Here is a 22929-nt window from a genome sequence, read left to right on the forward strand (position 1 = left end):
GCCAGTCAGAAGTTTATAAAAAAGTAAAAAAAAAACAAAAAAACAACCCCAAAAACAAAATAACGCAGCACGACTGGAGTAATAAAAGAAAAGCATGTGTGATGTCTGAACATGACCTTAGAGCCCTAATCGTGAGCACGGACGCTGCGCTCTCTGGCAGACAACACTAGCATCTATGTGAGAAGACACTGTCCAGAACACAGGGTCATCTGACACGTGGTCACAAACCCCAAGGTTTCCTGTACAGTTCACATGATGGCTGAGGTGACTATTAAGTATTGATGCTAGACAAGTGTTTATAAAGGACAAGAATCATGGATGAAATGGTAGAATAGTGATCGTCCCATCGGGCTCTGATCACACTGAATGTGTTTGTGCCCAGTCACATCCTGTAAGCAATTCCAATCATTCCCAATACATCAACTCAAACTATTGGTACAAACATTGCTGTTGATCTCGTCCACACAATGTAATTTGTGATAAAATGTTTGATACATTTCATGGTTTTCCATGAACAGCAGCATTTGTACTAACGATGCACAATATGGCAGGAATACATTCTCGCTACAACCAGGGCTGTGGAGGTGGAGTCGGAGCTCATTTTGGTGGAGTCGGAGCTCATTTTGGTGGAGTCGGAGCTCATTTTGGTGGAGTCGGAGCTCATTTTGGTGGAGTTGGTATAAAATGCACCGACTCCTAAAATATATAATAAATTGGGGACTGTAGTGCAAAGCAGAATGTGCTGAATAATTTTACTAAATAACAACATTTAGTATAATTCTTGTATTTAAGTGAAAAATTTATTTTAGTACAATGTGAACATCAGACATTTAATTATTTTTTATGATACAATAATCAAGATATTTGGATAGAACAAAATATATTTATTGGAATACAACTTTAGAACACAAACTGTAATAAATTGTAAATATGTAATACACTATGCAATATACAGTAATTACATATATATCTTGTGTGTGTACACACACACAAGATATATATGTAATCTACTGTATATTGCATAGTGTATTACATATTTACAATTTATTACAGTTTGTGTTCTAAAGTTGTATTCCAATAAATATTTTATGTTCTAAATATCTTGATTATTGTATCAAAAATCATTAAGTGTCTGATGTTCACATACACATGTTCATGCATTGCAATACATTTTTCACCTAACTATAAGCAATATGTGTAGGAGTCTGAGTCGGTGCAAGAGAAATTGAGGAGTCGGAGGTTTGGTTTACCGACTCCACAGCCCTGGCTCCAACTGCTACAGAACACGATTAACAGACACCGGATGCCGAACCCATTTAGTACTGGGATTTCTGCTCCTTTTATCGATCTGGTCACTTGTTCAATTATTTATTGACATTTACAGTTCTAATTTCAAAAGATGAACAGACTTTTTATTTCTCGCAGATTTCATACACGATAGAGTATTTTTTTCCTCACCACATCCTTCAGTCACATGACACAATCAGTGTTTTGTTACCACTAGAACCTGACAAATTAGCGGCCAGTGTAAATGAGCCGTAACAACGTCAGTGTTCTAGCAGATTGACAGCTACATGGAATCGTGACCATTATGGCAGAGCAATGCTCGACGCAAACATGGATGCACAAGTGGAGAACGAAGAAAACTGGATTACTAAAAAAGGGGTTGTCTACTACTCCACAATCCCTTCTGAATCCCCGATTCCCTCCTTGTAAAATAACAGTCACCTCTGATGCCATTCTAGCAGTGGAACGGAACCGGAGGAAAGTGTTATACAAGGGGGAAACGTAGGGATGGAGAAGGGGCTGTGGGATAGTGGACAAGCCCTTTAAGAATCTACTCAAGTAAGATATAAAAAGTGAACTTCTGCCGCCATCTAGAAGCCAAGTGGTTAATCCCACACAAAGGTGAGCTACCACCTCTGCCTCCAGCTGCTGGATATCACACTGGCAAATATTGATCCAGGCAGTCACCAGGGCTGAGCAGGAAATGATGGATAATAGTCACATGAGGCAATGTCGGGCAGGCAGCACGCCCTCCGGAGGGACAGGCTCGGCTGCTACAATTACTACTCATGAATGATCCCCGCACACTGAGCATGCTGTACCATCCGACATTACACAGAATAAGAAAAATGTGGTTTCAATCAATCTAAACAGACAGGCTTGAGCATTTGTAAAAAGCAATGATCAAGGCGAGGGGGTTGCTAAAAACACGACACTGGACAGGACGATACTATTATCAATGGTTCTGTGTTCACGTGTTCAGCTGGACTGTACAGGCCATTAACCGACCACTTACACGGAGCCAATCAGCATTTGTGGAGTTTGATTCTGCTCCTTAGTTTACTTGCGGTTTAAGGGTATGTGCGCACATTGCGTTCTGTGCAGTGCGGAAAAGAACAAACCCTCAGAACTGTAATCACTGCATTTGTAAGAAAAAAAAAATGCATCCAAAACGCAAGCATTTTGCAAGCATTTTTTGCAGTGCGGTCCCCACGGCATTGAGCTCTGCTACATGACCGCTGACAGCATACAGTCGCGCAATCAGAATGAACTCAGCTGAGTAAACTTCACCTGACTGTCATACCAGGGCTCTGTGTCGAGTCATGATTAGCGGTCACCCGTGAAAGTCTCACTGGTGACCGCTAATCCCTGAAGTGAGCAGCACGATCAGCGGTGCTGTTACCCAGGTTACCTGCGGCCTGCTGGAGTCCTCCACTAGAGACCGCAACTCACCTGTGACGTCATCGCTGATCGCCCAGCTCACTTCAGTCACTCGGGCGACTTGCTGTCACAGTTTGAGGCTCCAGCGGAGGCCGCGGGTAACCCAACTTACGTCATCACTGATCGTGCGGCTCACTTCAGTTGCGTGGATCTGACAGAGCGGTCTGGTCTGTGACCGCTCCAGTCACCTTCATGTAGCAGAGCTGAGAGTGTCGTGGGACTTTTTGTGGATTACGCCGGACCTGGATGGGTATTTGGGGGTTAATAAAGTGGTGAAAGGTGGTTTTTTTTTTGTCTTTTATTCCAAATAAAGTATTTTTTTCGGTGCATGTGTTTATTTTCTTTAACTTACAGGTTAATCATGGAAGGTGTCTTGGGGAGATGCCTGCCATGATTAACCTAGGACTTAATGGCAGCTTCGGACTGCTGCCATTAACTCCTTATTACCTCGATTGCCACCGCACCAGGGCAATTCGGGATGAGCCGGGTAGAGTCCCAGAGCTGTCGCATCTAATGGATGCGGCAAATCCGGGCGGCTGCTAGCTGATCTTGTTAGGCTGGGGGGCTCCCCATAACGTGGAGCTCCCCATCCTGAGAACACCAGGCTTCAGCTGTGTGACTTTACCCTGGCTGGTATCAAAATTGGGTAGACCGGACGTAGTTTTTTTAAAAAATTTTTATTGATTTTACTGCACGATACAGACCCGCCCACTGGCGGCTGTGATTGGTTGCAGTGAGACAGCTGTCACTCAGCGTGGGGGCGTGTCTGACTGCAACCAATCATAAGCGCCGGTGGGCGGGGAAAGCAGGGAATACAAGATTGAATAATGAGCGGCCGGCATTTTCAAAAGAGGAAAAGCCGCTGGAGCTTGACCGACATCGACAGAGGGAGGGAGATTAACCGACATTCAGAGACTGAAGACCTGCATTTTGCTTGTCAAAAAAGCATGTGGGACGCAATAAAAATGCAAGAAATATCAAAAAACTGACCCGCACATCCAACAAATATGAACAGGTGCTAATTGAAAAATCATAGTAACTATAAATGCAAACAGTTGCACACTGAAAAAAGCCAAACATTTACCAGGGAAAATATGGCACTGCATTACTGCAAAAGAGATATTTAGTTTATGTATTGGTCAATTTGCCCAGATAAGGATGTTTTTAACCTAGATAGTGGCATTTAAGTTAGGTTCCCGGATTACAGAGATATACCTTGCCGTTGGTCTCCGGGCTTACATGCATTGGCCAATACATAAACTAAATATCTCTCTTTTGCAGTAATGCAGTGCCATATTTTCCCTGGTAAATGTTTGGCTTTTTTCAGTGTGCAACTGTTTGCAATAAAAATGCAGTCCAAGAGCATTTTGGTTGCGTTTTGACCCACATCATTGATTTCAATTGATGGAGAACGCAGCTACAACGCACAAAAGTGACATGCTGCTTTTTTTTCCCCGCAGCGATTTTTTGGCATCCAAAACGCTGCGTTTAAAAATGCAGCGTGCACATTGAATTTTCGGACTTCTCAAACTTTGCTGGGGAAGCAGAACACAGGCAATTTGGCACTGAAACGCTGCAGTTCAAAACGCAGCGTTAACTCTGGAAAAAACGCAACGTGCGCACATAGCCTTAAGCTTTTCGTCTCAATTTGGTTTGTCATGCTTTAAAAAAGGGGTGGTCCACTACACAGTTTGGTGGCCACACAACGAAGTAAAACTCCTAAAGGCGGCTTTTTCCCCCCAGATACCTTGTGTAGTCAGTTCTGCCTCTGAACAACGCTATTGCGGTCCATTCATCCCCACCATGTGACCCCCGAGATCCGTTCATGTCACGTCAACTCCCAGTTGACCTGACATCACTGAGGAGGCCCCAGTCTTCCTGAGTGACCAGGCTGTGGGCAGAGATTCACCGCTCCTCACACCCCGACATCTCATGCGCTCTCTCCTTCGCTGCAGAGCACTGTAAGCAGGAGCGATGCTAGGCTGTGACGAGTGGTGAAACTCTGCCCAGAGCCCAGTCACTCAGCAAGACTAGGGCTGCCTTGGTTATGTCGCTGGAAGTTGACGTGACATCACCGGATCTCGGGGGTGGGGGGTCATGTGATTGGGATGAGCAAACCGCAATAGCGCCGTTGAGAGGAAGAACTGACTACACAGGGCATCTGGAAAAGCCTTCTTTATGAGGTTTACATCGATGTGTGGCCACTATGGTGAGTAGTGTGAACCACCGCTTAATAAAAGGGCTTTGTTTTTGACCTTCTTAGGTGCAAATTACATGTACTATAGGGAAATTCTGCCCAGTAAATACAGCGTACCTGCATTGACATGCTGCGGACTAAAAAAGAAAAAAAAAAAAATATACACACACACACACACACACACACACACACACACACACACACACACACACAAAACAGAACAAAACCCAGTATAGTTGATGTGAGATTTTTATAGATCCCATCAACTTTGCTTTAACTGTACAGCGCTATTTGGGGACAATGGCGACACTGCATTGCAGTGCGGCACCACAGGACACTAGAGGCAATGCAGCCAGTGACTTCAGGACCACGCCGCATCGGGACGTCCAGGCCTGTGTCACAGGACAATGTCCTTGAAGAAAATTGTGTAAATGATCTCGTATACCGGAGCAAGGTTGACACCTCAAGCGGTGACCCAACTCAATTTATTAGCTGCTATTCATTTCCAGAAATAGATTAAAAAAAAAAAAAAACCTCACAAGTATGCAGTTTTCGTTATGTATATAAAAAAAAAAAAGGGGAAGTTAATCTTCAAGACAAGATCGGACACTGAAGGTCAGTCTGCGTACACCACTTTCCATGTGATCACATACAGCCCCTGTATCTCTTTTTGGAGCATTTCCTTACAAACCATACAGGGCATTTATCCATAAAGCGGTTTCTGACCGCCCTTATTGAATGGATCCAGCCTAATGATCGGCTGACTCTACTTTGTCAATTCCAAAGGGCTATCACTGACTTACAAATATAAAGTGGTTATACATAGATGCACCTAATCGCTCTGGTAGCCCTCTGGTCTTCTTTCCGCTGTAGTGCATCACATTTACGGTATCTTCACTATGGGCCAGGACGTCAGGTTGTGTCCAGGCCTCAGGAGGTCACTACATGTTGTAAAGCTGTGACAAAGACATACGTCACAATGATGTGACCTCTCAGAAGTCCCGGCCCATAGTGAAGAGGTCAGATATACAGTGCGCAACAAAATAAAATAAAAAAAAAAAAAGGGAGGACACTGGGCCTTGGGCAGTGAGCCATGTGGCGGCTGGCGTGGTCAATGATTATTTTAGTTTCTGCTATTCCTACTTGCATACAAACCTACAGAACCCTTCTAGTTTGTGACCCAAGGACTGAGGTTTCATGAGCACTTGAAAACGGAGCATTTTCCAGGCCGGGTCCATGTGGTTTCTCCCTTATGAAAATAAGACTCATTGGAGTCATGCTGTTTCAGGAGATCAGCAATGCAATGACCTATTCTTGAAATAAAAGTTATGAGAAATTTGATATTTTACTTTCATACGATCATCAATTTTTAACCTTATAAGCATTTCAAAAGGGTAAAATGCTTTGTAATAGCCGCAGCATAAATTAGCATGGTGTGGGTCTGTAATCCACCATGAAAATCAATTTCTACAGAAGATTTTCTTTAGTAATGTTGTGAAGATGATTTCACATAGTAATGTCACAGGCAGTGGATAATCCATCTAGAAATAGCTTCACATATGCCCTGTGTACACAGACTCCAAGGTTTTCTTAAAGAAGCTGTACTTTCAGGTAGGTTTTCAGAATAAGCGCATGTGCGCTTGTGTGTGATGACAGATCATTATGTCTTTGGCCACATGTGCACGTTCCATTTTTGTGGTGACCACAAAGATGCACGTTCTTGGCCCCCAAAAAAAACGCACCATCTGAAGCCAACAGCGAGCGCCATAGAACATGACTGCCCGCTGTGAGCTCCACGATGAGCGGTGACATCACTCAGGATTTTCGTGTGTTTATTTACTGTCACTTACCGATTAGTGATGGGGTGGGTATCTCTAATGGCTGCCATCACTAATCTAGGACTGAGTGGCTGCTGTGGGCTGCCATTAACTCCCTTATTACCCCGACTGCCACCGTACCAGGGCAATCGGGAACAGCTGGGTAAAATCCCGGCCTTGTCACATTTAATGATTCCACAATCCTGGGCGGCTGCTTGCTGATATTAGTAGCTTAGGGAGGGGGTTGTGCACAACAACAACGGGTATAGCCAGCCTGAGAATACCAGCCCCCATCTGTCAGGCTTTATCTGTGCTGGTATCAGTATGGAGGGATCCTATGCCAATTTTTTTATTTTACTGTACGATATAGACCCTCCCACAGGCGTCTGATTGGAAGCCTCAGACATGCTGTCACTCAGGCTGGATACTCATCTGGCTGCAACCAATCACAGACGCTGGTGGCCGTGGGAGCAGTGTGACAGTCGTGACTGTGATCGGCGAGTATGAAGCACTTGCTCCTACCCCCTCCTGGCCAGATACCAGGGATTAATTCCCTGATGACCCCGAGTCAGCGGGGGATTGATCTGCCAGTCCTCCGAAGCGCAGGGACAAAATGCAAAAAGAATTGAAATGCTGCATCTTTGTGGTCACCACAAAGATGCAGCCAAAAAAAAAAAAAAACCTGCAACATGGTTTTGGGACCAAAACTCCACCTGTAAAACAAAAAAAAAAAAAATGTACACAAGGCCTTAGAGACTGCAGAAAGGGGAAGTGGTGAAAATGCGGGAAAAATATCTTAATTTGCACTTGACTGAGCTGGTGTTGAGGCTAGCCGCTAGGTCATTTCCCATACACATCACAAGCACAGAATGCTGCTCCTAATTTAGCATTATGGATTGCCAGCAGGCCGCTGGACCAGGGTCCTGCAAACATTTTTTAAGTTACAGTTCCCATTCCAAAAGTAACCTGTCATGTAACCACACACTATTAACGGTCATATGGGATTTGTCTAGTCAAAAATCACTAACTCTGCAGTCACTCTGCGCAACTACAACTTGTGAATCATCACATCGCACGCTCTGAGGATTCACCAGTGTCCGAGCCAGGAACGGCGGTCACGAGTTTGGGATGTACAATGTCCTTGCCACACAAACTAAAAAGGTAAGTGACCTCGCTTGCAATGCAAATGTAATGAGGGATACCATGCCCTAGTTGGATTCTGGCTCAGCGCATGCAGATGGCATACTTGCAGTGACATTATAGCCATTCCTGGCTCTGACACCAAAGAATCCTCAAAGCGCAAGCGATGGGAGGATTTACAGGTGGAGTGACACCGTGACTGCAGACTTGTGGATTTAGACCGGACAACCCCTTTAATAGTGTTCTGATGCAGTGTGGCCGCCGCACTGGAAGCCCAGCTGCCCGGAGGAAATGCATCAGTAGAGACCCGTCAGTGCGGGTTACAGCAGCCACTCCCTATACTCAAGAGCAGTGAGTGAAACCACACCAGTGCCACTAAACTGAGCTGCGGGATGAATACAGTTCATTAAACCCCGGCAGCAATGCTCTCAATGTAGAGGCTGCACGGCATCAGAACGCTTTTAACATGCAGATTAAGAGCTTTCTTTTTTTTTTAAAAAAAAAAACAAAACCAAGTGCCGTTTAAGGTTACCCTGCTGTACTACACAGGAAGGAGTAACTAAACATGTGAACATTTCCAGCAAAACAAGTGACTAAACTACAAGCCTACCATTCAGGAAGGAACACGTCAATTTGAAGCACGCATGCAGACACCAATTTCAGATGGTTACTTCTCACTTCTGTACAAGCGGTCATTACTCCCGTTTACTACATAGTCACTCAGTCTGTGCCTCAGCCATGATGTTCACACACTGCTTTTTTTATGCAAAATATTAAAAGGGAACCGGTCACCAGGTTTTCCCCTTATAAGGGTACACTCACACAAGCGTATGAATCGGACGAGTGCAATGCGAGAAAGTCTCACATTGCACTCAGACCAATGTTAGTCAATGAGGGAGAGTAGATGGGCAGCTTTTTTTCTCATACAGATTCTGGATAAGAGAAGAGTCGCAGCATGCTAAGATTGTCTGAGAGCTGTGTCACTAGTACCCATACAAGTCTATGGGTGCGAGTGAAACATCGGACTGCACTCTGGTGACATCCAAGTGCAGTGCGATAATCACATCAGCTGACACTGGAGGAGATAGAGAGATCACCCTCTCCCTCTCCTCCGCAGCTGTGATTAGAACGCAAGATCAGATCACAGTTGCATGACACTGTCACACTGACAGCACAGCGGGAGCCGAGGGTCATTAGCACATCATATCAGATTCACTCACATCGGATGCCATAACATTGTGTGAATCCAGCCCAAGCTGTAGCCACCACCAGTAAGTACAAGCACATCCTATGTCATCCACACAGAGACCGCCATTGTGCTCCTGCATCCTGAGCACGTGCACTACAATACATTGATCTGCCCTCAGCAGGGCAGAGAGAAGTGCGCATGCACAAGAGCGCAATGGCAATCTGTGAGGATGACGTAGGACCTGTCATCATCCACACAAGGCTGGGAAGGAGGACGGCGACTGTACATGATAGAGGAGACGCCGGACCGACGCCCATTGGACCCGACCGCCCACAGGTTAGTATAATAGATTTTTTTATGTCCTGTAGAGAGGCCTGGGCACTTATATACAGTATTCTAGAATGCTGTATATCTGTGTTTACTCCTGGTGGCCGCAGCTTATAGGTGGGTTTTCATAGTGATTCCTCCCCCTGCCTGTTATTTATGCTAATTCTATTATAGAAGCGTTTTACTAAGTGGCTAGAAGGATCTTTGCTGATATACCCATGTGACCAGAAGGGGCGGGACCGCAGCTAACAGATTATACCAGGAAGCAACATTTTTCTGTTGGCTGTGGCCCCGCCCCTTCTGGTCACATGGATATGACATCAGCAAAGGTTCTACTAGCCACTTAGTAAAACACTTCCATAATGGAATTAACAACAGACGGGGGGAAGGGGGAACAACAAGCAGCGGGGCAGGATTCACTGAAAACCCTTCCCAGCTATTAGCTGATCGGCAGCTGCTACCAATCAAAAGCTTCTCATTTTACAAACTTTACTTGCTTGTGTTTCTAAAACATTACATCTGAGCTGACCACTAAAGGTATGTATAGAATCAGCCTGATAGTGGCAGTATAGCACTGGCTTTAGGTTACCGTATATAGGAAAATCCTGGTGATTGGTGCACTTTAAGATTATTTAACCCACGCTTGGAAGCTTTTTCCCCCGGTTTTGTTAGATGGACCTCTTAGCTAATCTGCTATCTAGGTTACGGAAGGCATTTTGGAAAGTTTGCAGAACCTCTCACCATACATCATTTTCTCCCTTATAAATAGGATTGTCTCAGTTTATTTCCTCCAAAAAGCAGAAATGGGTTATGGTTATGCAAACCTCTTTAAGAGAAGGAGAGTGGATTTCCTATTCAGAGACATCTAAATTTTCTATGAGCCTAAATGAGAGGTTTAGATCTGTCCAGCTTTTTCACTGCATAGGCACCTGTGTGTTACAGTCCAAGTATAGAGCGTTCTGTATGGACCAGCCGCAGGACTCGTCAGCCCAGCCTCATATATGCCTATGACGTTGTTGAGAGAATCGTGAGACCTACAGCTGGTCCCTGAATCAGACACTTTAAAGGGAACCTGTCACCACTTATTTGCCCTATAAGCACCAGTGGTCTCATATATACAGCATTCCAACATGCTGTATATAAGAGCACAGGCTGCTGTGAGAACATAAAAATCACTTTATAATACTTACCCAACGGTCGTGCGGTGGGGCATATGGGAGTCTCCGTTCTCAGATGCCGGCGCCGCCTCTTTCGGCCATCTTCGTCCTTCTTTAGCCGCGGTGCAGGATGGGTCCAATGTCATGCACACTCGCCAACATTGAGGTCCTGAGCAGGGCAGATCAAAGTATTGTAGTGTGCCTGCGCAGGACCGGCGAGTGTGTGTGACGTAGACACGTCATGCACACAGGAGTCAGAAAGAGGACGAAGATGGCCGAAAGAGGAGGCGCCTGCACCGGACAATGGTGACGCCCATATGGCCCTATTCCACCGCAGAGCGACCGTTAGGTAAGTATTATAAAGTGTTTATGTTCTCACAGCGGCCTGGGCTCTTATATACAGCATGTTAGAATGCTGTATATAAAAGCCCGGTGGTGGTGGTGGCTGCAGCTCATAGGGCAAAAAAGTGGTGACAGGTTCCCTTTAATGCACTTTTAGGCTTAATTCACACATGCGTTTAATGTTATAATTATGTAAACATTTATTTTTTTTCCTGATGTGTCATGTTGATCAGTTTTTAAAAACCAAAAGGAGGAATGCAGTGTTAACTTCCTTCACTCTTCGCATGGATCAGTGGAGGGATGGGAGGAAATCCTCACACGGGAAAAGCCCTGAAGTATGTCATCCGTTTCATCTGGCCTCCATAGACTGACACTTTTGTATCCTTGCAGTCATGACTGCTTGGTCTTGCCGCCAGCACCGGAGAATCCTCACTAAACGCAGAGCTATGGCAGACTTTTGTGAAAAACTTGGACAAGCCCTTTAAAGTTGCAGTAGGAATATGGGCCTTGCAGTGAAGCCCAGCACTACAATTGAGCTGCAATACCGCATCCAGCCTGTAGAGAGGTGTGGCGCTGTTTTTAGAAGCCTTTATTCTGCTTATTTCAAAATGTGATGAAAACCGGAGCTAGGATTGATTTTATCACTTTATATGTGCGACAACCGGCCTGTAAAATACAGCAATAAGCATGGCATAAATCACACCGCATCCAGGACTGACAATCGGAAGATAAACACAAACTGCTCCCAGATATAAATAGAGGAAACATATTGCCAAAATACACAGCGAATCAGTAAGCAAATGGGCACAGTCCAAAGACCACATGATTATGGCTTTGCTTGCTTTTTCTGCGAGCAATCATCCTTCATCTTTCCAACCATCCAACACAGGCGGCCATTAGAGGCTTCAGCAAAACCTGAAGTTCAAGTTCAGGATGTGAAATTAGCCTGAAATAAACATTACGTAAACTCCATTTACCCCGAGTGTAAAATGTCATAAAACGTAGTAATTACACCGAATGGTTAAGTCTTAAGACTCGTATTACCAGTATTTCACTAGTGAGGGAAGAACTAGCTCAAGAATTTAGAATGACATTCTGGATCTTCAAGAACACTCCACATAGAAAACCAGTTTGTGATAAACCAACACAGCCGGGTGACAAAACACTGTATATATACACACACAGGCAAGCGCAGGATGAAAATCAGGCCTCAGGACACTGTGCGGCAGAGAGGGAACGTATATACACACACAGGCAAGCGCAGGATGAAAATCAGGCCTCAGGACACTGTGCGGCAGAGAGGGGACGTATATACACACACAGGCAAGCGCAGGATGAAAATCAGGCCTCAGGACACTGCGGCAGAGAGGGAACGTATATACACACACAGGCAAGCGCAGGATGAAAATCAGGCCTCAGGACACTGTGCGGCAGAGAGGGGACGTATATACACACACACACAGGCAAGCGCAGGATGAAAATCAGGCCTCAGGACACTGTGCGGCAGAGAGGGGACGTATATACACACACAGGCAAGCGCAGGATGAAAATCAGGCCTCAGGACACTGTGCGGCAGAGAGGGGACGTATATACACACACAGGCAAGCGCAGGATGAAAATCAGGCCTCAGGACACTGTGCGGCAGAGAGGGGACGTATATACACACAGAGGCAAGCGCAGGATGAAAATCAGGCCTCAGGACACTGTGCGGCAGAGAGGGGACGTATATACACACACACAGGCAAGCGCAGGATGAACATCAGGCCTCAGGACACTGTGCGGCAGAGAGGGGACGTATATACACACACACAGGCAAGCGCAGGATGAACATCAGGCCTCAGGACACTGTGCGGCAGAGAGGGGACGTATATACACACACAGGCAAGCGCAGGATGAAAATCAGGCCTCAGGACACTGTGCGGCAGAGAGGGGACGTATATACACACACAGGCAAGCGCAGGATGAAAATCAGGCCTCAGGACACTGTGCGGCAGAGAGGGGACGGGCGAGATAGAAAATACGCCCATGGAGGAAACTATATAAAGAAAAGTAACACATACAGCTCTGCTACATCTGGAGAATCAAATGGCCTAAAGAAAAACAGTTGTGCAACCTAGACACGGTGGTGTAACCTTTCCAGCTGACTTCTCCAGAAGTGCACGTCATCTTTACTACACCCACTCAGAGCCCAGATCACTTACAGGGGAACACCACAGGACAGGCTTCTTCTACACGCAGGCCACATACATGGCTCTGAATCAGGGCTGAAACCCAGAATTCTGGGGTAAATCACTCAGGAGTTACAAACTTTTTGTTACGGTCCAAGTTATGCAAAAATGTTGTGACTTTGAATTTTTAAGCCGGTGTCTCCCGGCGCTGCCAAAATGGTCAGTCCGGAGCAGGACATACCGTATTTTTTGGATTATAAGACTTTTCCGCCCAAAAATTGTGAGGAAAATGAGGGGTTAGTCTTAAAATCCGAATGCAGCTTACAAGGGAGGAGGGAGGAGGGGGTCATGGGAGCCAGAGCAATGCTGTGCTGTTCTCTGCGGCACTGCTCTGTATGGCGCTGCTCTAAGCAGCAAGGCACAAGCCACTGAAGATGTCAGAGGTAAGGGACTCATAATAGCGGCCAGAGCTCTCGGTTCAAGCTCTCATCTGTGCACGCGCCAACTCTGGCCGCCATTTCTTTGAAGCCCGCACCTCTGACATCTTCAGAATGGCCAATGCCTCACCACCCGCAGCAAGCACCAGACCAGAGCAGTGCCAGCCGGCCCAGCACAGCAGTGAGTATCTGGGGGCCCCCCCCTCTGCACCGCCATACTCCAGCACCACCCCTGCCTCCTATGACCCCGCATTATAAAACGGACCATTTTTTTTTAATCTAAATCTTTAAATTTGGGGTTCGTCTTATAATACGATATGTATAATGAATGATCGTCTGCCCCACACTAAACACCAAATATACAATGATCACTGCTCAGCCAATGGAAATTACGTTTGGCACCATGAATTCCTGTTACGGCTGACATGTAAAGTGTATACGGCAGGGTCAGTATTGGTCACCAGGCATTGATCCAATGTTTGATCAACTAAATTCTAATAAATATGGCCACTGATCACAGAGTAACATCTAATCTTTGGTTTCAGATTCTAAAAAGGTAATCATGAACTCTCGTAACAAGCAGGTGGACGCTCGCATGGGCACAACTTGTGTACAGAGTATAATAGAAGTCAATGAGAAAAGCAAACTTTTTTTCAAGGAAATGTTTTGGAAAATGCTTAAGTTCCCCATTGACTTCCATTATACTTGGGTCTGCGTTGCGACCATCCAATTGCTTGTTACAAGTACAGAGCATGGAAGAGCTCACTCATCACTGACAAATGACCTAAGATGCCTGATCTGCCAAGTTAAAGGGTTATTCTCAAGTTTGAAAGTCATCCCCTATCCTTGGGATTGAGACAAATCCAACCACTTGGACCCCAAGACCCGGGCTCTGAAGAGCCTCATGTGAGTGGAGTAGTGGTGGATCATTCGCACCGTGGCTCTAGTCACATCTAATGGGAGGTGCCAAAGCTCAGACACCTTATTCAGCATGAATGGAGAGGGGCACATGATCAACAACCACTCCATTCACATATGACCCCATTTTTTTGGGATCATTGTGGTTCCCAGCAGTCAGACCCCCAGTAATCAGGAAGTTATTCCCTATTTCATGGATAGGGGATGTCTTCCAAACTTAAGAATACTCCTTTAAATATGCTTTATAGGGGGAAGGGGGTGTCCAGTGAACCTAGCCTTCAACTGGCCAATAAAACAGGGAATATCCATCTCTTCACCATCAGCCTCTATTTATTGGTAATAGAATTGAATATTTATAACTTCAACAACAGATGGTCGGGTAGACATGGTGACAATCATTAGGAGACTGAGAAAGAAAATGTGCAACAAAGTGGGATCACCAATGTAACAATAAACATCATTTATTAGACACAAAAAAACCAACCATAGACATGCATTAAAAACAATTAAAAAAGCACAAGCTTATAATCATATATTTGGTGTCAATGGTATATGGCACCAAGAAAATACCCCACACCCTCAACAAGCCAAACAGCCCAATGAAAAGAGCATGGCCCTGCATACAGATTTAAACAATGTAATGCAATGAGGCAGGTGAATAAAATAACACACTAGAAAATGCCCAAACGTGAATAGAATAAATAACTGACTAGCAATGCATTACAGTAAACAATACACATGGGCTGAAACACAACAATCACCTGTCTTGAGCCAATGTGTGGAGCCAGAAGGATGCAGAGGCACACACCCTAATAAAAAATGAGGGCTGGAAGCAAGAAAATGCAGGAGGGGGGGTGGGGTGATGACCCCACGCGTATCGCTACAGCAAAGTGTAGCTTCCTCAGGGGAAAGTGAGGAATGTCATGGGTGGTGTGTCTTAAATACAGCGTAAATTGATTAGTAAATTGTTTACCGGCATGGAGATAGGAGGCCGAAAGGAGTCATCATGTACGCCGAGGGACGCCGATGGACGCCGCCATCTTCACCATGTGATGCGATCAGGTGGGGTCATGACATGGGAATGCCACGTACTGCGCCTGCGCTGGATCAATGACGCTTGCAATTGAAAGAACCTCATATGCGCATGCGCGGTGCTACGGACGAAACAGAACACACAGGGTACAATCACATGACTACCAGCCATACACCGCGTCACTCATCCGCGCACCTGCGCAAACACAATCATACTCCAAGTGATACAAGTTTCTGTAAGGCATCGAACGTATATAAACGGGAAAAGGTGCGCATGTATAATACACAGCACTGCGCATGCCCCAGTATCATAGGCAGCATTATGTAGGTACTAAATTGTCCAATGCAGGCGCAGGAACGACGACACTTGTCACAACAGAAATGAGCTCATGCAAATATTGAAAAGCCCAGAGATCTGTACCATAAACACAGCGTGTAGGGCACAGTTCCCATGAGAGCTATAAAAACATCGGCACGATGAATCTCCCTCTGAGAACTGAATCTTGGTCTACTTACAGTTTCATCTGTTCATCTCTGGCCTTTTTGCTTCATCAAGCTCCTCTGGATCTACGGCTTTTTCTACACCATCGTGATTTTTTCATGTTTGAATCCTACAACTACACAAAGAACTTGATGTGTCTCTGGCTCTACTATGAAGGCCATCTTTTTCCTTCATGGGGACTTTTTCTGTTTAACTGTCATTATACATTTGGCTTATTTGTCATGTAGCCAGTCCACTCCGCCATAATTGTATCATGTCTACACTGTCTTTTTGTGCGCTATGCCCTATACCATCCTTTTTGATGTATTTGGAATCCAGACATCTGGACATCTAAACATGCGATGGGTGCCGCCTTTTCTGCGCATGCGCTGGACAATGACTTACCAACAGTATGTCAGGCTGTCATGGCATGGGTCACTTCTATGCACTCCCAGGCGACATGTGTGAACATCGGCAATTTTTGCTGCTTATACCTTTTATACACATGAATGTATTCTCTATCTATGGGGTCTATTTGTGTACAGTGGATGGTCCATTTTGCCACACTGGCATCGTGCCGATGTTTTTATAGCTCTCATGGGAACTGTGCCCTACACGCTGTGTTTATGGTACAGATCTCTGGGCTTTTCAATATTTGCATGAGCTCATTTCTGTTGTGACAAGTGTCGTCGTTCCTGCGCCTGCATTGGACAATTTAGTACCTACATAATGCTGCCTATGATACTGGGGCATGCGCAGTGCTGTGTATTATACATGCGCACCTTTTCCCGTTTATATACGTTCGATGCCTTACAGAAACTTGTATCACTTGGAGTATGATTGTGTTTGCGCAGATGCGCGGATGAGTGACGCGGTGTATGGCTGGTAGTCATGTGATTGTACCCTGTGTGTTCTGTTTCGTCCGTAGCACCGCGCATGCGCATATGAGGTTCTTTCAATTGCAAGCGTCATTGATCCAGCGCAGGCGCAGTACGTGGCATTCCCATGTCATGACCCCACCTGATCGCATCACATGGTAAAGATGGCGGCGTCCATCGGCGTCCCTCGGCGTACATGATGACTCCTTTCGGCCTCCTATCTCCATGCCGGTAAACAATTTACTAATCAATTTACGCTGTATTTAAGACACACCACCCATGACATTCCTCACTTTCCCCTGAGGAAGCTACACTTTGCTGTAGCGATACGCGTGGGGTCATCACCCCACCCCCCCTCCTGCATTTTCTTGCTTCCAGCCCTCATTTTTTATTAGGGTGTGTGCCTCTGCATCCTTCTGGCTCCACACATTGGCTCAAGACAGGTGATTGTTGTGTTTCAGCCCATGTGTATTGTTTACTGTAATGCATTGCTAGTCAGTTATTTATTCTATTCACGTTTGGGCATTTTCTAGTGTGTTATTTTATTCACCTGCCTCATTGCATTACATTGTTTAAATCTGTATGCAGGGCCATGCTCTTTTCATTGGGCTGTTTGGCTTGTTGAGGGTGTGGGGTATTTTCTTGGTGCCATATACCATTGACACCAAATATATGATTATAAGCTTGTGCTTTTTTAATTGTTTTTAATGCATGTCTATGGTTGGTTTTTTTGTGACTAATAAATGATGTTTATTGTTACATTGGTGATCCCACTTTGTTGCACATTTTCTTTCTCTTTTACTGCTCAAGTGTTCCCTAAAATGTGCTAGTGGCTTTATGATCCCTCTTTTTTCATTTTTATATGCTATTTGTGTCTAGTGCCCTCCCACACCTTAGTGCTTACAATCATTAGGAGACTGTGCACATTAATTACCGTACTTGCTGCAGACAATTCTGCATCAATAAAAAAAAAAAAAAACGTTTCTCCTACCAAGAGACAGGATTGTGTGCGGGGGGGGGCGGGGGGGGGGGGTTGAGAGAATCTGAAAGTACATACAAGGAAGAAATGAGCAACATGTGCTGAGAACCCAGAAATCTCACTTTGCTGGGGCAGTAAACTGCTTTCTTCACAGCAAACGTGAATACACCCTTATAGGTATATAGTAATTTAAGCTTCCCGCATCACGCACAGATCTTAGGGACATTATCACAGGAAGAGCTTATTTTACCAAAATTGCAAATCTGCAGATTGACTGAAACATCAGAATTTTCTCTTTCCATCAGCCACTGCTGAATAATGAAAATCAGATGAACGGCACCAATGAGGTCATCAGTGTAAAGAATTAACTGGAGGGAAAAACCCAGGTTACCATAATGTTAGTAGGAGGCCATCACTGTAACAGGAGTGCGGGCACCAAGGACGAGAAGCTGCTGATCTGCCCCTCCACGCTGGGGGCACAGGAGGTCTGGATCACTGGAGTAAGACCACCAACTGAGCCCTCCCCAATAACCCCCACACACCACTCACCAGTGGTGGCCTCCAGCTGAGCCTTCCCCAGTGTCCCCCCACACGCCTCACCAGTGGTGGCCTCCAGCTGAGCCCTCACCAATGTCTTTCACCAATGGTGGTCCCACCCCTCCCCAATGTCCCCCCACACGCCCCTCACCAGTGGTGGTCGCCAGCTGAGCCTTCCCCATTGTCCCCCATACTCCTCACCATTGGTGGTCCCCACCCCTCCCCAATGTCCCTCACCATTGGTGGTCCCCACCCCTCACCATTGGTGGTCCCCACCCCTCCCCAATGTCCCTCACCATTGGTGGTCCCCACCCCTCACCATTGGTGGTTCCCACCCCTCCCCAATGTCCCTCACCATTGGTAGTCCCCACCCCTCCCCAATGTCCCTCACCATTGGTAGTCCCCACCCCTCCCCAATGTCCCTCACCATTGGTAGTCCCCACCCCTCCCCAATGTCCCTCACCATTGGTGGTCCCCACCCCTCCCCAATGTCCCTCACCATTGGTGGTCCCCACCCCTCACCATTGGTGGTCCCCACCCCTCCCCAATGTCCCTCACCATTGGTGGTCCCCACCCCTCACCATTGGTGGTTCCCACCCCTCCCCAATGTCCCTCACCATTGGTGGTTCCCACCCCTCCCCAATGTCCCTCACCATTGGTGGTTCCCACCCCTCCCCAATGTCCCTCACCATTGGTAGTCCCCACCCCTCCCCAATGTCCCTCACCATTGGTAGTCCCCACCCCTCCCCAATGTCCCTCACCATTGGTAGTCCCCACCCCTCCCCAATGTCCCTCACCATTGGTAGTCCCCACCCCTCCCCAATGTCCCTCACCATTGGTAGTCCCCACCCCTCCCCAATGTCCCTCACCATTGGTAGTCCCCACCCCTCCCCAATGTCCCTCACCATTGGTAGTTCCCACCCCTCCCCAGTGTCCCTCACCATTGGTAGTTCCCACCCCTCCCCAATGTCCCTCACCATTGGTAGTTCCCACCCCTCCCCAATGTCCCTCACCATTGGTAGTTCCCACCCCTCCCCAATGTCCCTCACCATTGGTAGTTCCCACCCCTCCCCAATGTCCCTCACCATTGGTAGTTCCCACCCCTCCCCAATGTCCCTCACCATTGGTAGTTCCCACCCCTCCCCAATGTCCCTCACCATTGGTAGTTCCCACCCCTCCCCAATGTCCCTCACCATTGGTAGTTCCCACCCCTCCCCAATGTCCCTCACCATTGGTAGTTCCCACCCCTCCCCAATGTCCCTCACCATTGGTGGTCCCCACCCCTCCCCAATGTCCCCCACACACCCCTCCCCAATGTCCCCCACACACCCCTCCCCAATGTCCCCCACACACCCCTCCCCAATGTCCCCCACACACCCCTCACCAGTGGTGAGCACAGGAGACTCCATTACAATCACTACGTGTCCGCGCTTATCTGCATAGAATAGAGAAGTCACTTACCCAGAACAAAAAGTTAAAGAAGAAGACGAGATACTTGACACACTTCATGCCTCCTTCCACCGCCATCCTGCTGCCGAGTCTGCACAATAGACACAAGCTGTTAGAACCTGCGCATCACATTTACGAGCGGACACCGCGGCCCTGCCCTGCCCGACACACGGCGCCGCCCGGCTACACCCGACCCTGCCACAGCCCGCGGCGCTCCCCGTGCTCAGGTCGCTGCCTCTGGTCAGGGAAGAGTTAACAGACAGTCTCCCGGGGATTGCACCGTGAGGAGTAACAAGTCTCCGCGCTGTTAACCCTATCGCCGCTGCACTCACCTCTGCTGCTCCAGATACACCGCGTCCTGCCTGTTGCTTCTTCAGACTGAGCTCGCTAATGGTCTCGCTGGGCGGGCACCTCCTCCTAAACTTCCTGCCCCCGCACTCTCTGCACCATGTGACCCGTGCTGGGAAGGAGGGAACCCCCGTGACCCGCCCTGTGTGATGACGGCTCACCGAGTGTCAGTGTGGTGACTCCCAGTCATGAGCTCCTTCTCCCCCACAAGACCTGGTGTACAGACCTCAGGAATGAGCAGGAAATGTCCGAAAATAGCGCAATATTCTATGAACTTTCCAGATGACTAATGTCCGTATGTCCTCCATTATCATCTGATGCGTATACACTGTCCACTGGTGTAATGTGAGTGCAGTGCAACGTTTCTCTTGCACCCATAGACTTGTATGGGTGCAAGTGAAAACTAATCGGATTCCACCCGCTGCAATTGTTTTCTTGGTCCGATTAGGGCTGAGAGAAAAAACGCACATAGGAGCGGCCCCGTAGAGTAACATAGGTCCGGGTGGAATGCGATTTTTTTTTTTATTATTGTTGCATTCTACTCGCTCCCTTTTACTCGCCGTTTCTGCTTAGTCTAAAGGCCACTTCACACACCGCGACACCGCTAGCAATATTGCTGGTGAAAGCACTCGCCCCCGTCGTTTGTGTGTCACAGGAAAATCGCTGCCCGTGGCGCACAACATCGTTAGTTCCCATCATACATACCTGCCTAGCGACGTCGCTGTGCCCGGTGAGCCGCCTCCTTTTTAAGGGGGAGGTTCGTTCGGCGTCACAGCGGCGTCACTAAGCGGCCGCCCAATAGAAGCAGAGGGGCGGAGATGATTGGCCGTAATATCCCACCCACCTCCTTCCTTCCTCATTACCGGCGGTCGCAGGTACGATGTTGTTCCTCGTTCCTGCGGTGTCACACGTAGCGATGTGTGCTGCCACAGGAACGACGAACAACCTGCATCCTGCAACAGCAACGATATTTGGGATTAGAGCGACGTATCAACGGTATGGAGAGTAATTTTGATCGTTAGCGGCCGTTCGTGCGTTTCACATGCAATGACGTCGCTAACGAGGCCAGATGTGCGTCACAAATTCCGTGACCCCAATGACATCTCGTTAGCGATGTCGTTGCGTGTAAAGCCCCCTTTAGGCTGGAGCTACACAGCGACATGTCTAGCAAAACATTGCAACATTGGATGTAATGATCATGTTACAATCTGCCAAAATATTGTGTTGTGGAATTGCGAATGTTTACAAATGTGTTAGATTTTTTGCTAATTTTTACAAATCTCACACAACACACTTGCCATAGACGTCACTGCCATTGTCACATGACTTGTCTGCAACAAGGGCTCTTTTATTTCCAGCAAAATCACAGTTCTTAAATCGCACAACAAGCCGCACTAATGCTGCGTGCCCACGATCAGTGTTAGCAAGGTTTAGGAAGCAGCATACGTCAGGTGCGTCCAAAACGCTGCGTTGTAGAGTACAAGCATAGTAACCGCCCGCCTACTGTGCATGTACACCCCTCAGCGAAAACTGACCTGCGGTGCGTGTTTCCAGACCGCAGCATGTCACTTGTTTACTGCAGAGTCGCAAGCTTCCTCTGTAGGGAGACGACAAGCGAGAGACCGCAGCGCACTGAACCCTGATCGTGGGCACAGGCCACTGCGTTCTCCTGGGGAGGGGACTCGCGGTCCTTTAGGTCAGGACCGCCCGTCTATGACACAGCGGGTCCTGATCTTGGGCACATACTCTGATGCTTTTGCCACTCAACTTTTCAGAGAATTGTAGCCCAAGTCCAAGGCAGAGCTGAGAGATATGGTTATTTCCACCAGAAATCAGGCTGTGTACAGCTCCACACCTTCCCCAGGCTCACCATTACTCCGTAGTTACATTGAGGATCCAAAACGCATGTTAATTGTACATTTGTTTCAGTCAATAACTTAACCCTTCTCACAAAGAGCAATAAATAGGCCTGAGCTGTAATACTGGACGCAGCTGTGACTACATGTTATATGGTCGTGTTACACTCACCTCACTTCTTGTAACTTACGAGGGCACAAAAATATTACACATTCACCACGTGACAAGTGAGCCTGTGTGACTTTTAGCCCCAGTCTGTCTCTGATCTCACCCTAACTACGGTGTGCCTATTTCTTCCAATTTACTATAAGGCAGACCTGGGCAAGGGGCGGCCCGCGGGCCATATCCGGCCCGCCTACTCTCTGTGACCGGCCCGCCTGGCTCCGGGCGTCCTTGCTGGCCGGTCACTGATGAGGGCAATATGACCTGTTGTCCGGAGCTCCAGGATCTGGGCAGCCCGTGGTCAGATTGCCCTCATCACACGCTGCGTGCCGGCAGGGAACAGAGGACAGATACTGCAGCGCCGCACAGTTCAGCAGCGGAACGCAGGAATCTGTCCTCTGTTTCCTGCCGGCACTTTCTCTGTGACACACATGCGCGCGCCCTGATGTCGTCAGTACGGCGCGCGTGTGTGTCATTTGAAAAGTTCCCGCCACGGCAGGAGAAGAAGATGCAGCAGCCGGAGCCCGTACGGAGAGAGGAAGCAGCTCAGCGGGGAGCAGTACAAGAGAAGAAGGATGTCAGCGGGAGCCCGTACGGAGGTGCCTGAGGAGGGAAAGGTGAGTGGTGACTAGTAACCTGAGGGGACAATGGGGGGAGGGGGGGGGGGGGTAACTGGTGAGTAATATTTGGGTGTAGTGATGTAGTATATGGCAATGTAGTTGTACAGGTGTAGTATATAGGGGTCTAGTGATGTATATGTGGATGTAGTGATGTATATTACAAGTGT

At 47.3% G+C, this 22929-nt stretch overlaps 1 protein-coding gene across 1 annotated transcript in view; it reads right to left on the minus strand.

Moving 5' to 3' along the window:
* CD63 (CD63 molecule) overlaps positions 1-20213 on the minus strand; it is a 37085-nt gene extending 16872 nt beyond the window's left edge. Inside the window, exons 1-2 of the mRNA XM_075336953.1 lie at positions 20108-20213; positions 19788-19866 (exon numbers count right to left, since the gene is read on the minus strand). Coding sequence (XP_075193068.1) covers positions 19788-19853 — 66 coding nt within the window. The 5' untranslated portion in view covers positions 19854-19866; positions 20108-20213. The remainder of the gene's footprint in view (positions 1-19787; positions 19867-20107) is intronic.
* Positions 20214-22929: the final 2716 nt, after the last annotated feature.

This window comes from Anomaloglossus baeobatrachus, chromosome 2 (assembly GCF_048569485.1).
Source record: "Anomaloglossus baeobatrachus isolate aAnoBae1 chromosome 2, aAnoBae1.hap1, whole genome shotgun sequence".
In the NCBI taxonomy this organism is placed as follows: domain Eukaryota; kingdom Metazoa; phylum Chordata; class Amphibia; order Anura; family Aromobatidae; genus Anomaloglossus; species Anomaloglossus baeobatrachus.